Source organism: Acartia tonsa, chromosome 4 (assembly GCF_053477335.1).
Source record: "Acartia tonsa isolate MP-2025a chromosome 4, ASM5347733v1, whole genome shotgun sequence".
Lineage (NCBI taxonomy): Eukaryota > Metazoa > Arthropoda > Copepoda > Calanoida > Acartiidae > Acartia > Acartia tonsa.
The window spans coordinates 9124021-9140478 of NC_137263.1; the positions used below are offsets into that span (position 1 = coordinate 9124021).

Here is a 16458-nt window from a genome sequence, read left to right on the forward strand (position 1 = left end):
TAGGATAATTAACGTCAGTTAAAGCAAAATTATTTACTACTTATTAATAAAATTAGATCTAATTAAAATTTTGGTGAAATAGCTCTAGAGGGTTTTGAATCCAATAGCTTCATTTAATACAATAACTCATATTTGAAGAGTTTATATTTTGAAGAGAACATTTTTGTATTTCTATTTAGAACAGATTCAGCAGAATATAAACGAGTAATATGGTGAATGCAACAAGTAGCTAAACTATTTTGCAGAGTTGCTCCCACACTTTTGAGATGAGATGAGTGTTTAAACCAAGAGTTGTTTTATAAACACACACCCTAACACACACAAAAATAAAACACACATTTAGTTCAAATTATCAATTTTAAAGCACCTATATTTTGTGGATAAAAAAAAATTTAACTCCAAACAAAAAATTAAATTGTTAGATCCCCTGTAATGGTATCTCTCATGTTTTATCCCCCTGAATCCCTGAATGTGAACTATTTCTTGTAGACGACGATACATGTTCATTCTTGCGTTTATAAACCTCTTTAACACATCTTTTCTTTCATTCTTACAATTAACAACAGAAGAAACCTTTATTTTGACAGTAATCAATGTATACAGCCCCTCATCAATTCTTATTTAAAGAACTAAGATAATCCCTAGCCCTGCAAAGTATTAATCCTGCAGGGTTTCGCTAAACCTCATTAAGCATCACAAATAATTATTGTACGTGTTCTTAGTGTTATAAAAAGAAAGAGGATGTCTTTGTGTGCCTGTCTGTACCGCTTAACAAATTAGGTTCTTCTTTACAATTAAGCTTTTCATAGATCCTGGGAAGGTTTATAGCTATTTTGTGGAATTCCTAATTTAAATCATTAGAATATGAATAAAGTAATTCGTGTTAAATGCGAATCGATAGAAAGAAACTTGTCGCTGCTCCTCTAGCTTCTGGGAAATTTAAAAAAAAAATTTTCTGTGATTCTAACAAAGCAGCTTAGCACCTACCCCAGGAAACTAATAAACAAATCACTTACGAAATCAGTAATAACGAGTTTTTTTACTTATGATTCAAATATGAAGAAAAAAATTAAAGATGTATTTATTCATTAATAGAAATTTACAGTTCATTCATTCATTTACAAAAAAATACTTAAAATTATATAGAGGTCTTTTTAGTCTATCACAGAGAAATATAATATTTATTGTTTTAAATTAAGTTAAATATGGACATATTTTGGGAAGCTTCTAATACAAATACAATGTCACATATGATAACCAACTAGCTTACAGAATAATGAAAAAAATTGTAGAGTAGCTATACTAAAAATCAAACTACTGTCTGTCTCTCGGTAATGAAAGGGTTATTCGATTTCTAATTCCAAACCTTCAACATACACATGGTTGTAAAACAAATTATGCTGGATACTCTAACGAGAACAAGCTCAGAGGACCAGCAACTCGGTGAATGTATGTTAAACAGGCCAATATAGTCAATGTTTTTTAACTGCGTCGCTACTATTGGGCGTAATCTTCCTTATTTCAAGAATATGTTGGCCTTATGAAACATTCAAAATATGAAAATTTAAAGCTGAATTTAGGAGTTGTCTTTCCCACTGAAGGGATGTGTTATTGAAATAAGTTTGTCTACAATATGCAGAGCAGTAAAATCTTGAAGCGTAAACTTTGTACAATTCTGGTTCATCCTCATCCCAGCTTCTACGCTGCACATCCTAGATAAATATAAAATTCAAAGATCATCTTTTATGTCCTATTAAAACAAAAATAGCATTACAAAGTAAAATTAAAAACTTGTAATAGCGAATCTACCCTTCAGCTTATTAATTTAGTCAACACAACAACTTTTATAAATAAGAAGTTTTCAGTTGCCACATAATATAGGATTCTGAAATTTCTTTTGATAAACATCTACTACAAAACTCACTTTGTCTGTCCATCTGTTTGTCTATATTGTTCTATCCTATAGACAGAATTAATATTAGTGCACAGGATGTATTTATGACAATATTGGATGTGTCTTTTTCATTGGACATTTTTTTTGGAAGATACTATTAGTATGACTGCAATTTTGGCGGAGTTTTATACATATTGACAAAAAAGCTCAAGCTGTATTTCTGTTCCAATTGACTTGTTGAATAGCTTACCCTCCTAAAACCATACCTTAGGTATAATTTCCACTGCAGCATCATGAAATATTGGAGAAGAACATGCTGGATTGCTGCAATAGGCCACTGGTCCTCGGGATAACAATACCAACACCTCCTTGGGTAATAACTGTTCTAGTTCTTCTTGGTTTAGTCTTGTGTCATTGTTCTCAATGGGACACATCAACTGGCTGAAAAATAACAGGTAAGTTAACTATATTAAAACCATTAGAAGCTTCATTCCATTTAAGGGTTTGTTATCTCTATCTTTATTTTGTTGAAATATAAATAAGATATTTTCTTTTATGGATTGAATATTCTGCGAATTCCAAAGATTCCCCATATAAGCACAATATTTATTTGTTTTTAAAAAGCGTCCGAATGCCCGAGAAATCCATAAAATGCCAACAGTATGAAGTCAAGAAATTAAACTACATAAAACAATCGAGAATAACAACCAGGGATCTAAAGTGATAAGACAATGACCGATAAATTGATTTACATCCCTAATGATGAAACATAAAATTAGCCCTTCTGTAGATTACAATTTTTGGTTAAAACGTTTGGACACTTTAATTATTGAATCAACCGTTCAAAAGTCCCCAAAGTTGTCTAGCCAACGAATAAGAAAACGATGCTATAAAACTTTGGGGACTAGTGTAATAAACAGTCCAATGTCCCTCCCTCCCTGATTAACACCTCAAATTTACTAACCTAAAATGAGTTTGAATGTTACTTGGAGTTTTTAGAGACAATTCCATTTTTTCCTTCCACACTCTTGTGTAAACATTTCTCAAGCTGAACACCGATATAACCATTTTGTTCAGGGCTCGGCAGCAGCGCCTCAGCCGCGCATAAACCTCAAATTTAAACCCGCTTCTGTGCATGAAAAACAAATTCCAAAAGATGGGTTGACTCTCTGGGAACAGGTTTAGACATCCAGCTGAATTTAAAAGTTATAAAATTATGATTTCAGTGAGGCTTACACGCGGCTTAACGCGCGGCTGCAAAACCCTGGTTTGTTCTTAGTTTATTGTTTGTTCTTGGCGCGCCCTTGTAAAAAGAGCAAAGCTTTTCTACATTTAGTATACGTTCTTAAATTTTACTCCATAATGCAATCTGTAAAGACTAGCCGTTAACGCAATTGTTGAATATTCGATATAATTTTATACTTCATTATTAGATACATAAGTTTATTTATCTTGTTTTCTGATTTTTTTATCTTCTCTTTTATGGACATTGCCATCCTTGTTTTTCAATTTGAAACGTAATAAATAACGACAATTCTTAAACACATACAGTGCATACTCCTGAATATTTTGAATATAAAATTTTTGCTACTAATAGTTAAATTTCCTGAGTTCAAATAGAGAAGGAATGGCAAAGTTATTATTTTGATAAACACGCTTCAATTGCCGAGGCATAACCAACACTTTACCTAAACAAAGATACATTAGAAATCCTTTTGTAAAAAGTACTTTGATATAGAATGATTATTTCTTTATAAAATGAAGTATAATACTATTTTATGCTGAAAACTTTCATGATTATTACTTTAAATTAAAAAAAAAAACTTTTGCATCGTTGTTTCTGCTTTGCCATAATCCTAATTTGCCTTGTTAACATGAACCGAAGACGATTAGGTCCAGTAGTAGCGAAGCTGTTTAAAATTATAAGCAAAATATTCAACCATTGAGAATGCAAAAAGAAGAAACGGGAAACGGGAAAAGAGAATGAAAAAATAAAGAGAAATAAGAAAAAGTTGATTTAAGGTCCAAACATAAGTTAGGGTGCATCCTGCGTAATTTTTACAATCATTTGTATGTCAAGGGTGCATTATGTTATAAAAAAAACCTAAAACAATATCATTACTGACAGAATAAAATACTTATAGAAATACTTATTAAATATTCTTTTCTTTTTCTACAAAGTGTTAATGCCAGTGTATTCTTGGGTTGGTATCTATAATACAAAGTAGCTTGATGTCTGTCCGTCTGTCCGTCCGTCCGTCTGAAGCTTAAGATCTCGGTAACCACTGAACTGATCGGATTCTACTCTTCAGGGTATATACCTGTTGGTTCTGTGGTGGTTTTAAGCTATTTTCTTGGGGGGTGAGACAACCCCCCCCCCCAAAAAAAAAAAATGAAATCCTTCCCCCCTCAAAAAAAAATTAGGGGGGGGGGGACCAAAACTTTTTATATTTTTTATTTTTTTAAACTACCTCATGGGGCAAAGCCCCTAGGTGTAGGGGCGAAGCCGCTAGTATCATATAATTTGGAAAGAATTATCTACCTCCACAAGCATATTGGTACTTTAAAACAATAATGAGGTGAATATTCTTTTATATTGCCTTAACCTTTTCTAAAAGTATAACCTGACAAAGATAGTCTAATTGAGATACAATTAGAAGGCAGCTCCGACAGACTTTCATTACCACATTCTTGTACTCTATAAAGAAAATAGGCAAATTACCAGTTGTTTAAAATTGTGTTCAGGCACATTATCTGTATTTTCTATCAGGTTCTGATATTACCCGATTTTGTGATGCTTTTTTCCTGCAAAGCTGTCTAAAGTTTGTAAATAACCCCAATTCAAAGTTTGGGTCTTGTGAATAAAACGAAGTTGCGGGTTTCGTCATTTTTTCACAGTAGCTTTTCTCCTATTTCTAGCCCCTGCGGGGGGCTTTAACCCTGCGGGACAATCACCTTACCTACTAAAAAATTACTTTTCAAACGCTACTGTGAAAATACGACGAAACCCGCAACATTGTTTCCTTCACATGACCCCAATGTTTATTAGTATAATATGCAGTTATAAATCAAAGTTCAAATTGTAATATTATTGACCTATACCTCGGTATCTCTGAATAAAAATTACTCTACCTTAATGACCAAATTCCATTAAGAGTATTTTCCACAACTGGTTGAGACATGGCACACCAGGATGCCTGCAACAAAAACAAATACAAAGTAAATAAAATGGTACAGGGTGCCCAAAAATATCACAATATACACAAAATGGTGTTAAAATATTCCTATTTCAACGACAAATTCATTTTAAAGCAGGATTTCAAAAGAGGGGGGCGAAGGGGAAGGATGCTCTTTATTGCTAGAGAAAATTTCTTTTAACGAATTCCTAAACATGACATTAATGGTATTAATGGTATTAATTATTCTCTACCTGGTTTGAATATGTTAGAACAGATTGTTGACAGCCCACAGAATATGGAAAATATGTGAGGTATTAATTATTTTATCCAGGACAGGGGTGTGGAATATATGTCAGGTATTAATTATTCTCTACCTGGTTTGAATATATTAGAACAGATTGTTGACAGCCCACAGAATATGGAATATATGTCAGATATTAATTATTCTCTACCTGGTTTGAATATGTTAGAACAGATTGTTGACAGCCCACAGAATATGGAATATATGCCAGGTATTAATTATTCTCTACCGAAAACAGTAAAAGTGTCTGACTATGACGTCAGTAAAAATTAACAATTAACCAATGAGAAGCCAGTATTCACAATGGTAAAATATATAGCGGCCTCTTATTGGTTAGTTGTTAATTTTTTCTGACGTCATAGTCAGACACTTTTACTGTTTTCTTCTCTACCTGGTTTGAATATGTTAGAACAGATTGTTGACAACCCACAGAATATGGAATATATGTCAGGTATTAATTATTCTCTAACTGGTTTGAATAAGTTAGAACAGATTGTTAGGTATTAATTATTTTATCCAGGACAGGGATGTGGAATATATGTCAGGTATTAATTATTCTCTACCTGGGTTGAATAAGTTAGAACAGATTGTTGACAACCCACAGAATATGGAATATATGTCAGGTATTAATTATTCTCTACCTGGTTTGAATATGTTAGAACAGATTGTTGACAGCCCACAGAATATGGAATATATGTCAGGTATTAATTATTTTCTACCTGGTTTGAATAAGTTAGAACAGATTGTTGACAACCCACAGAATATGGAATATATGTGAGGTATTAATTATTCTCTACCTGGTTTGAATATGTTAGAACAGATTGTTGACAGCCCATAGAATATGGAATATATGTGAGGTATTAATTGTTCTCTACCTGGTTTGAATATGTTAGAACAGATTGTTGACAGCCCACAGAATATGGAATATATGTCAGGTATTAATTATTTTCTACCTGGTTTGAATAAGTTAGAACAGATTGTTGACAACCCACAGAATATGGAATATATGTGAGGTATTAATTATTCTCTACCTGGTTTGAATATGTTAGAACAGATTGTTGACAGCCCACAGAATATGGAATATATGTGAGGTATTAATTGTTCTCTACCTGGTTTGAATAAGTTAGAACAGATTGTTGACAACCCACAGAATATGGAATATATGTGAGGTATTAATTATTCTCTACCTGGTTTGAATAAGTTAGAACAGATTGTTGACAGCCCACAGAATATGGAATATATGTGAGGTATTAATTATTCTCTACCTGGTTTGAATATGTTAGAACAGATTGTTGACAGCCCACAGAATATGGAATATATGTGAGGTATTAATTATTCTCTACCTGGTTTGAATATGTTAGAACAGATTGTTGACAGCCCACAGAATATGGAATATATGTCAGGTATTAATTATTTTCTACCTGGTTTGAATAAGTTAGAACAGATTGTTGACAACCCACAGAATATGGAATATATGTCAGGTATTAATTATTCTCTACCTGGTTTGAATATAATAGAACAGATTGTTGACAGCCCACAGAATATAGAATATAAGTCAGGTATTAATTATTCTCTACCTGGTTTGAATAAGTTAGAACAGATTGTTGACAGCCCACAGAATATGGAATATATGTCAGGTATTAATTATTCTCTACCTGGTTTGAATATGTTAGAACAGATTGTTGACAGCCCACAGAATATGGAATATATGTGAGGTATTAATTGTTCTCTACCTGGTTTGAATAAGTTAGAACAGATTGTTGACAGCCCACAGAATATGGAATATATGTCAGGTATTAATTATTCTCTACCTGGTTTGAATAAGTTAGAACAGATTGTTGACAGCCCACAGAATATGGAATATATGTGAGGTATTAATTGTTCTCTACCTGGTTTGAATATGTTAGAACAGATTGTTGACAGCCCACAGAATATGGAATATATGTCAGGTAATAATTATTCTCTACCTGGTTTGAATAAGTTAGAACAGATTGTTGACAGCCCACAGAATATGGAATATATGTCAGGTAATAATTATTCTCTACCTGGTTTGAATATGTTAGAACAGATTGTTGACAGCCCACAGAATATGGAATATATGTGAGGTATTAATTATTCTCTACCTGGTTTGAATAAGTTAGAACAGATTGTTGACAGCCCACAGAATATGGAATATATGTGAGGTATTAATTATTCTCTACCTGGTTTGAATATGTTAGAACAGATTGTTGACAGCCCACAGAATATGGAATATATGTGAGGTATTAATTATTCTCTACCTGGTTTGAATAAGTTAGAACAGATTGTTGACAGCCCACAGAATATGGAATATATGTGAGGTATTAATTATTCTCTACCTGGTTTGAATATGTTAGAACAGATTGTTGACAGCCCACAGAATAGGGAATATATGTGAGGTATTAATTATTCTCTACCTGGTTTGAATATGTTAGAACAGATTGTTGACAGCCCACAGAATATGGAATATATGTGAGGTATTAATTATTCTCTACCTGGTTTGAATAAGTTAGAACAGATTGTTGACAGCCCACAGAATATGGAATATATGTGAGGTATTAATTATTCTCTACCTGGTTTGAATAAGTTAGAACAGATTGTTGACAGCCCACAGAATATGGAATATATGCCAGGTATCCTGGTTTGAATAAGTAAGAACAGATTGTTGACAGCCCACAGAATATGGAATATATTCCAGGTATCCTGGTTTGAATATGTTAGAACAGATTGTTGACAACCCACAGAATATGGAATATATGTCAGGTATTAATTATTCTCTACCTGGTTTGAATATGTTAGAACTGATTGTTGACAGCCCACAGAATATGGAATATATGTCAGGAATTAATTATTCTCTACCTGGTTTGAATATGTTAGAACAGATTGTTAACAGCCCACAGAATATGGAATATATGTCAGGTATTAATTATTCTCTACCTGGTTTGAATATGTTAGAACAGATTGTTAACAGCCCACAGAATATGGAATATATGTCAGGTATTAATTATTCTCTACCTGGTTTGAATATGTTAGAACAGATTGTTGACAGCCCCCAGAATATGGAATATATGTGAGGTATTAATTATTCTCTACCTGGTTTGAATATGTTAGAACAGATTGTTGACAGCCCCCAGAATATGGAATATATGTGAGGTTTTAATTATTCTCTACCTGGTTTGAATATGTTAGAACTGATTGTTGACAGCCCACAGAATATGGAATATAAGTGAGGTAGTCATTATTTTCAATCAACATTCTAAAATTAAATTTATCCATAAATACAAAAAAAAATAACCGTATAAAGGTTATTCGGTCGCAAATTTATTGCCAGTTAAATTCTGAGAATGTTATAGATAAATTAAAGCTGGTTTTTTTAACGAATAATGATAAATATGCCTTAAATAGTTTTACAACTAGACAGCTTAGATCAAGTATAAAAACAAATTTATTATATTTTCAATTTTCATATTCGATTATCTGAAGTTATGCACTTTAAGGCAAACTGTAATATAGTGAAATACAATAATAGTTATTTAATGTATCGTATTATAGACATCTTTCCACGGGTAGTAAAATAAAAATTATAGGATTAATTAAATGTAGTTTTAAATATAAGTGTTATTAATTTTATGACATTTATTTTATTTTTTTGTGGAATATTTTCTATAATAGAATGCGATACATGATTTTTCAGTATGGCTCAGAATCAGTTATAATTCAGTGGATGTTAATCGGTTTGGAAGCAAAATAAAATTTTTTTATATGTGATGATAATTATGCAAAAATCCAGTACCTGGGACAAGAAATGAAAGGAATGTGAGGAAGATATAACAGTTTATTTCCTACGGATACAAATTATAATTAATTAATTACATGACATATGATAAATTCATAGAAAAATCTATTTATTTTATGCCTAAGCAAGATGGCGAAAACAGATAAGCAAATCTGCAAGAATCTAATAAATAGTATGAGAATTAAACAAAATATGTAAAAGTTATTTGTCAAAATTAAAACAAGCAAATGTAATTTTCTTGGGTAACGGATTTACATCTTAAAAATGCTTTATCTCTATAGAATCTTTTGGTAAGGTTTCAATACGATTGTCTATTTTTTGCCAACTACCAAATATTTTCTAAAGTCTAATTATGCATAGACACTCCTAAATTGGAAAAGCTTTATTAAAAATGATTCGTAATAACCTGATAAAGAAATAATATTGAGCTTGCAGAATCTTACAAAAGATTCAGGTATTGTCACAAGTTCATTATAATCCAGGTATAGCTCTCGCAACTCCTAACATCATAAATAAACAAATTAGAATAAACTAGCTTTAAGATTGATGACATTGGTTTAGATTAGTTGAAAAATCTTCAGAAGGAAGGGTGCAGTAAAATAGCCAAAAACAATCCCAAAGCTTGAATTTAGATAAAGAATAGCCAAAAACCAGCCCAGGGCCAAAGTAAAGCTTCTATGAAATCATCATTTAAATAATATCATGAAGAAAAATTAGAATATAATTTTTAGATAATTTCAAACTATGATTTAATAATACTACACACACAGCTAGAGCGAGTAAAGCTAAGCTATAAAATCACTCTGCGGTCGTGTCTAAGAATAATTAATTACCTTGCATTTTATAAGTTGTTCCGGCACTGATTTAATTCTATTTCTACTCAGGTATAAACCAATAAGATTCTGGCAACGGGAAATATCACCAGGCAACCCTTCCAACAGGTTTGATATACACACAAAATATTCTGAATCATATAATGTTTACCATTTATTTTACAAATTTGATAAACCACGAGATTATAAAAAGATATTTCGGGGAAGGGAGAAGACAATGATTATGAGATTTTAAATGATTTTGCTCTAAATGCTAAATTAAATAATTAATGGAGAATAGTAAACTATATGCCTAAATTATTTAGGTTTCCAATATTGTGTGGGAGATGCTTGATCATATTGTTACTCAAATCCAGGGTCTGAAAATATGATAATAAAACTAAATATTTTACTTGTAGAGCACCGATAATCTCTTGATTTTTTGAAATATAAGGGGAAGGAGGAGTTTAATTCCTTTGCCTAACACCTGTGGCCTTAACGTTATGTGTCCTAACTCTGTTGAGATACCCAGTATTTAATATAACCTAACCTGACCTGACATACAGTAATAAACAATTAAACAAAAAACTCCATACCAATTTTATTTTCATTGTTTAAAAAGAAACAAGAGGGAGATTTTTAATCCACTTCTTTAATTTACTCCCTCCTTACCCGATTAGTCTACAGAAAAGCCATTCCAGTGTATTACCTAATTTTTCTTAATTTTAAATTGAATAATTTTGTTGCTCCAAGGGCTAAATTTGATATTGTAATAACAATATGAAGGGGGGGGGGGCGGGGTTATTTATAGCACCTATCATCCTAAACCTCTTCAATGAATATTATCAGTCTACACGAAATATCAGATAGATATCTTGCTGAGGTTTCGTGAATTTCACATAGTAATATGGATGTTGCTTACATATAAACAGTTTTTTTTATCATAAAACAAATGATTTAAAAAATTCGATAACAAGAAATTTAAAAGAACACAGTAATAGTGTCTGACTGATTATGAATGTAACAAAAAAAATTAGCAAATGAGAGGCCGTTATTGACCAATGGTAAAATTTATAGTGGCCTCTCATTGACTAATTTTTTTTGTTACGTCATAATCAGTCCGACACTATTACTGTGTTCAATTTAAAAACCTGAAGATTTGGAAGATGAACAAGACATGATGGAAACTCAGTCAACTTGTTCCTATATAGAACAACTATATATAATAAAAATCAGAATGATTTGGCTTTTTCAGATTGCTAAGTTTGATATTTATTATTCCTAATATAATTCAATATGCGTTTTTTTTCGCTTTTTAAGTTATCATATTTTACACGTTATGAAAAATTGACTATTAAATTTTAACAAATGTTCAACCCATAATGATCCATTTTTCATTAAAATATTTAGAAGCATTGCTACAATAGAATTATTAATTAGGTTGCATGTTAATTGAGATTTTAGGCTAAATTTTAAAAAGCGTTTTTTTTTGCGCTTTTTAAGTTATCATATTTTAATGCCCTTAATATGACCAAAAAATATTGGTTTTAAATTTTGTTTTATTTAAATTTTGATGAGTTGTTTATGCCTGCTAAGATCAAGAACTGTGAGGCAGGTCAGCCTCTGGAGGTCACCAGGTACACTTGTCAGACAGTTTCTACAGTTTTTTAAAGATTTAACCAAAAAATCTTTTATAGGAATATTATATAATGTAGATAAATCTTATATCTTGCGTAAAAGGCAAAAAAATCGTTACAAAAAATCCTTTACAAAACCATTAACTAAAAGGTAAGTTTTTGCGTCGTTTCATATTATCAATAAACATAAGATTTTTGTGCAGATTTATGACAGATATAATATAATGCTTTGGATATAACTGTCTTTTTTGTCTATATTGATTAAATAATTACATTTATTTTCTATGGTTAAAAACCTTGTGAGATATAAGTTTGTGAGGAAAGGAAGGTCTTTGTGTAATTTCTCTGGCAACTCTTCCATTTGGTTCTCCTAACACAAGAATAACAATAACCATAAAAGCAACAATAGACCAAATGAACAAATTATCCCATTACAGTAAGCTTTTACAGTAAGCTTATACAGTAAGCTTTTTTGTCTGTAGCAAAGGATCTCACAAACCGCTGAACCTGTATGGTTATGTTTTACAGTGTAGATTTATATATGTCCAGGGAACACAGTAAAAGTGTCGGACAGATTATGACGTAACAAAAAAAATTAGCCAATGAGAGGCCACTATAAGTTTTACCATTGGTCAATAATGGCCTCTCATTGGCTAATTTTTTTTGTTACGTCATAATCAGTCCGACACTTTTACTGTGTTCATGTCCAGGGCAGGTTTTCAACTGTTTGGGGGGAGGGTATCTCCTCCATCCCAACAAAAAAATGACCCTTCCAAAAAAAATATTTTTTTCTTTCTCTTTCTAAGTGCCCTTAGAATCTTGTCATATATAAAGTCACAAAATGATGTTAATATGTTTTAAATTTGTAATATTGCTTTAAATCCAGAATGTTTTACGACACTATCAAATAGATCATAAGCAAATGAAATTGTGCCTATTTGTTACAGGAATCATAAGCAAGGTTGTAATTGATTCTAACATGCCTAAGTTTATGAAAAAAGTAAACCGCTGTAGATGAACCGCTCGGACACAAATCAATTTTTTATGCTTCAATTAGAAAAAAATTTATCTAAGGGGCTAGACAAACAAACAAAAAACATTGAGATGATGAGTAACATCAAAATTTGATATAGGTTGTTAAATCGAAAATCACCTTGAGATAAAGTTCTTGTATGTGTGACCCGTACTTGATAAGTTCTTGAGGTAATCTATTTAATCCTCTATAGTTCCAGTGAAGTATCTCTCTTTCTCGTATTTCTCTAAGTATTTCAAAATTATAGTTTTAATCTTACAATATACCGCAGTATTTGACTGTTAGTACGTGTTGCTTATAATATTTATAAAAAATGACGCCATACAATACAAATGGCCAATTGTAGGTAATAATATACATTTTACTTTTGATCAATATATACTGGCCTATCATTGGTCATTTGTATTGTATGACCTCATTTTTTATAGGCACTATAAGCTGCTACATTGACTAACATTCAACAAATTTAACTTTTATCACATTTTTGTTGAAATTTTTATACAGAACGGCTCAGAACCAGATATAATTAAACGGTAATTAATTGGTTTAGGATGAATACAGGAAACTTATTTTGCTTCGAAAAAATACATTTTTTCCTTTTAAAAACACATTTACTATTTACAGAAATAAATTGATGATAACTAAGTAAATGGTTCTTGGGTGTGAAAAATTCCTATAACATGCACTCGACCAAAACAAAACTCTCATGAAAAGTTAAAGTTATTTTAGCAGATGGGCACGGCAGACAGTCAGAAATCCTAAAACTAGTATTACATATAAATACAGAAAAAACAAATTGATAACTTTCATAACAAAACTAAACAAATTTAATACAAATGCTGTATATATGAAAAAATGCGCTGAATAGTGAATATGAGTAAAAATTATTGTTTTGATAAGAAAGACACAAGTGTTAAATATATCTATATTTGTTTATTTTAGCATAATCAGACAATATTGTTTGTATTGGGTAGCGTACCAACTCTATACAATCAGACAATATTTTTTATATTGAGTAGCGTACCACCTCTATACAATCAGACAATATTTTTTTATATTGAGTAGCGTACCAACTCTATATAATCAGACATTATTATTTGTATTGAGTAGCGTACCAACTCTATATAATCAGACAACATTATTTGTATTGAGTAGCGTACCAACTCTATACAATCAGACAATATTTTTTATATTGAGTAGCGTACCAACTCTATATAATCAGACAATATTGTTTGTATTGAGTAGCGTACCAACTCTATATAATCAGACATTATTGTTTGTATTGAGTAGCGTACCAACTCTATACAATCAGACAACATTATTTGTATTGAGTAGCGTACCAACTCTATATAATCAGACATTATTATTTGTATTGAGTAGCGTACCAACTCTATATAATCAGACATTATTATTTGTATTGAGTAGCGTACCAACTCTATACAATCAGACAATATTGTTTGTATTGAGTAGCGTACCATCTCTATATAATCAGACAATATTGATTTATCGAGTAGCGTAGCAACTCTATATAATCAGACATTATTATTTGTATTGAGTAGCGTACCAACTCTTGAGTTAGGATCCGTTTAATTCATAGCCTAAAACACAAATACAGGAAAAAATAACTGGTACACAAATTCATAATACACACACACATAGGCATAATATTAGAATGTAACATTCTATTTTATATCCTTTTAAAGCTAATCTAGAATTATAGCAATATTTCTTTTTTTGGTTTTCGGTTCTTCCATCTTTGATTTATTTTTATAGCTGTACTTTTTTGGATATAATTTTCCTAGCTTTTGCTTATTGTCATATATTTCATATTTCACGGTAAAAGAACATAATTTCATCTTTAGGATATGATTAAAGAGATGCCTTGCTATTGATATTTTAGAAAAAAAATATATTATGCCGATCCCTTAAAAAAGTTTTATCTATTGATTACCTAGGTTGGTAAGTTATTGCTTGGAACATAAAGAGAGAAAGTCGCAGAGAGAAGTTGCGTAGAATGATGAAGCCCAGAATACATAACTTTTGCACCACGTCGTCTTCCTGTGACGTCATATTCTCCATCTCTTTTTTAGGGATTTTCTTTACCACTTCTCCTCTCATCTACCTCATTTTATGACGTCATAGGAAGACGGCGTGGGGAATGTATTTTGGGCTTTGTCGCGTGGAATCAAGTAGAAACTAAACTAAAGCATTACCAAGAAGACGCTAACTAATCATGAACTCTAAACATTTTAATTCAAAGTGTTATCTAGAGTAACAGAAGTAAACTATTCAAATAGTTTCTTTTTAAAAGCGAAGCTGTTCTATAATTAGGCTGGGTCCGTACGTCCTTAACGTATAGCTCTTTTTGTTTATTACGACATGTTAAAATTATCCTATCGATTGCTATAACTTATTTCTAGGACAAAAGTACAATGTTATAAGCGAAGCATCTCTTTAATCAAGTCCTAAAATTTGTTTGTCGTGTAACAATATCATGTAATTTTAAGTTTTGCTACAAATTTGCTTACATTTTTGTTCAGACTTATACATTAATATTCACATTATTAAATTCTGACACTTTACAATTATTAACAGTCGTTTGTCTTACCGTTTCAGAACTTTGCTTTATGGATGTTGTCATCCTTGTTTAAAGAATGAATTTTGAAACCTGACGATATCTGACACCTTCTCCTCTTGAACTACATCAAAATTCACATTATTTTCACAAATATCCATCAAATTTTCATCAACTTCCATTTTCAATTATTTTAAATGTAATTTTTTAATTAAAATTTAAAGTTTTAACATAAAGAAAATGGGTAGGTGAAGATATCTGTAGAAAACATTATGCTGTTAAAAATCAAAAAAATTCTTTATTGACGACAATTTATTACATTATCTACCAATATGTTTTAAATATTTAACAAAGATAAATTCAACAAAACTTCAGGAGCCATATCCCTCCCTGTTCACTATGATTTAATATTATGCATTATTTTTTGATATATTTTCACAAATTAAAGTTAAGCTTGTAAATGTATGTCAAGTGTAGACCTGATCTTGGGCCTAGTATTTTCAAAGTGTAAAATACAAAGTAAACATTCAAACAGTTTTTGGCTTTTTGCCATCACTTAGTTTCGAGACTTTATTATTGACTTTTTTTTACATTTTTTCCGGCGTATTTGCAATTTTTAAAGCATACTTAGTGTTATGCAGTAATTTAATAAGATACTTTTAGGTAATTTAAATAAACTAAGTATTTAATTTTACCCATGTTAATAGATTTTTTACATTAAGTTCGTAGATTTTTAGGATCATATGAAGGAAATGAAGTCATTCCTTAAAAGGACAGAAATTTCATTCCAAAAAGGACCAAAATCATCTTCCTTTTTCTCAGATAAGTGAAATATGGACAAAAATCACTCTCCTTTTTCTCACATATCTGAAAAAGAGAATAAAAATCACCTCCCTAAATCTCACTTAATCTTCCTAATCCTAAGAAAATTAACCTAGTTCCTCCAAATTCTACCTTTTCATAACAATGTCTACCTTTTCCTTACACATTCTCACTTATTCTCAGATAACCTACCTTATTCTAAGAAATTCTTCCTAAATCTAAGAAAATCTACCTGACTCCCCCAAATTCTTCCTTAGTCCCCCAAATTCTTCCTTATTCTAGGAAATTCTACCTTATTCTAAAAAGTTCTTCCTTATTCTAAGAAAATCTACCTTATTCCCCCAAATTCTTCCTTATTCTTGGAAATTCTACGTTATTCTAAGAAAATCTT

At 31.1% G+C, this 16458-nt stretch overlaps 2 protein-coding genes across 2 annotated transcripts; both read right to left on the minus strand.

Moving 5' to 3' along the window:
- Nucleotides 1-1062: 1062 nt before the first annotated feature.
- On the minus strand, nt 1063-11212 carry LOC145318213 (uncharacterized). The gene is made up of 12 exons (XM_080159549.1): nt 11152-11212; nt 10314-10380; nt 10022-10152; nt 9595-9688; nt 9186-9234; nt 8564-8648; nt 5027-5091; nt 4519-4592; nt 3501-3582; nt 2859-2942; nt 2161-2335; nt 1063-1712 (listed from the first exon to the last, which is right to left on the minus strand). Exons 2-12 carry the CDS (start codon nt 10357-10359, stop codon nt 1539-1541), a joined length of 1059 nt encoding a protein of 352 aa, XP_080015675.1. The 5' UTR covers nt 10360-10380; nt 11152-11212; the 3' UTR covers nt 1063-1538.
- A 351-nt stretch (nt 11213-11563) lies between these two features.
- LOC145318308 (uncharacterized) lies at nt 11564-15499 on the minus strand. The gene is made up of 4 exons (XM_080159616.1): nt 15339-15499; nt 12791-12896; nt 11934-12007; nt 11564-11657 (listed from the first exon to the last, which is right to left on the minus strand). The coding sequence occupies exons 1-4, from the start codon at nt 15425-15427 to the stop codon at nt 11564-11566; spliced, it is 363 nt and encodes a 120-aa protein (XP_080015742.1). The 5' UTR covers nt 15428-15499.
- Nucleotides 15500-16458: the final 959 nt, after the last annotated feature.

Coding starts and splice junctions, on each gene's coding strand:
- LOC145318213 (XM_080159549.1), bottom strand. CDS start 10,359: ATGATCAAGCATCTCCCACACAATATTGGAAACCTAAATAATTTAG. Junction 5,092..8,563: donor TTCTAACATATTCAAACCAG/GTAGAGAATAAT, acceptor TTTTTGTTGCAG/GCATCCTGGTGTGCCATGTC. Junction 4,593..5,026: donor AATGGAATTTGGTCATTAAG/GTAGAGTAATTT, acceptor TTTTCTTTATAG/AGTACAAGAATGTGGTAATG.
- LOC145318308 (XM_080159616.1), bottom strand. CDS start 15,427: ATGGAAGTTGATGAAAATTTGATGGATATTTGTGAAAATAATGTGAAT. Junction 12,897..15,338: donor AAGGTGTCAGATATCGTCAG/GTTTCAAAATTC, acceptor TGAAATACTTAG/AGAAATACGAGAAAGAGAGA. Junction 12,008..12,790: donor TACAAGAACTTTATCTCAAG/GTGATTTTCGAT, acceptor TTCTTGTGTTAG/GAGAACCAAATGGAAGAGTT.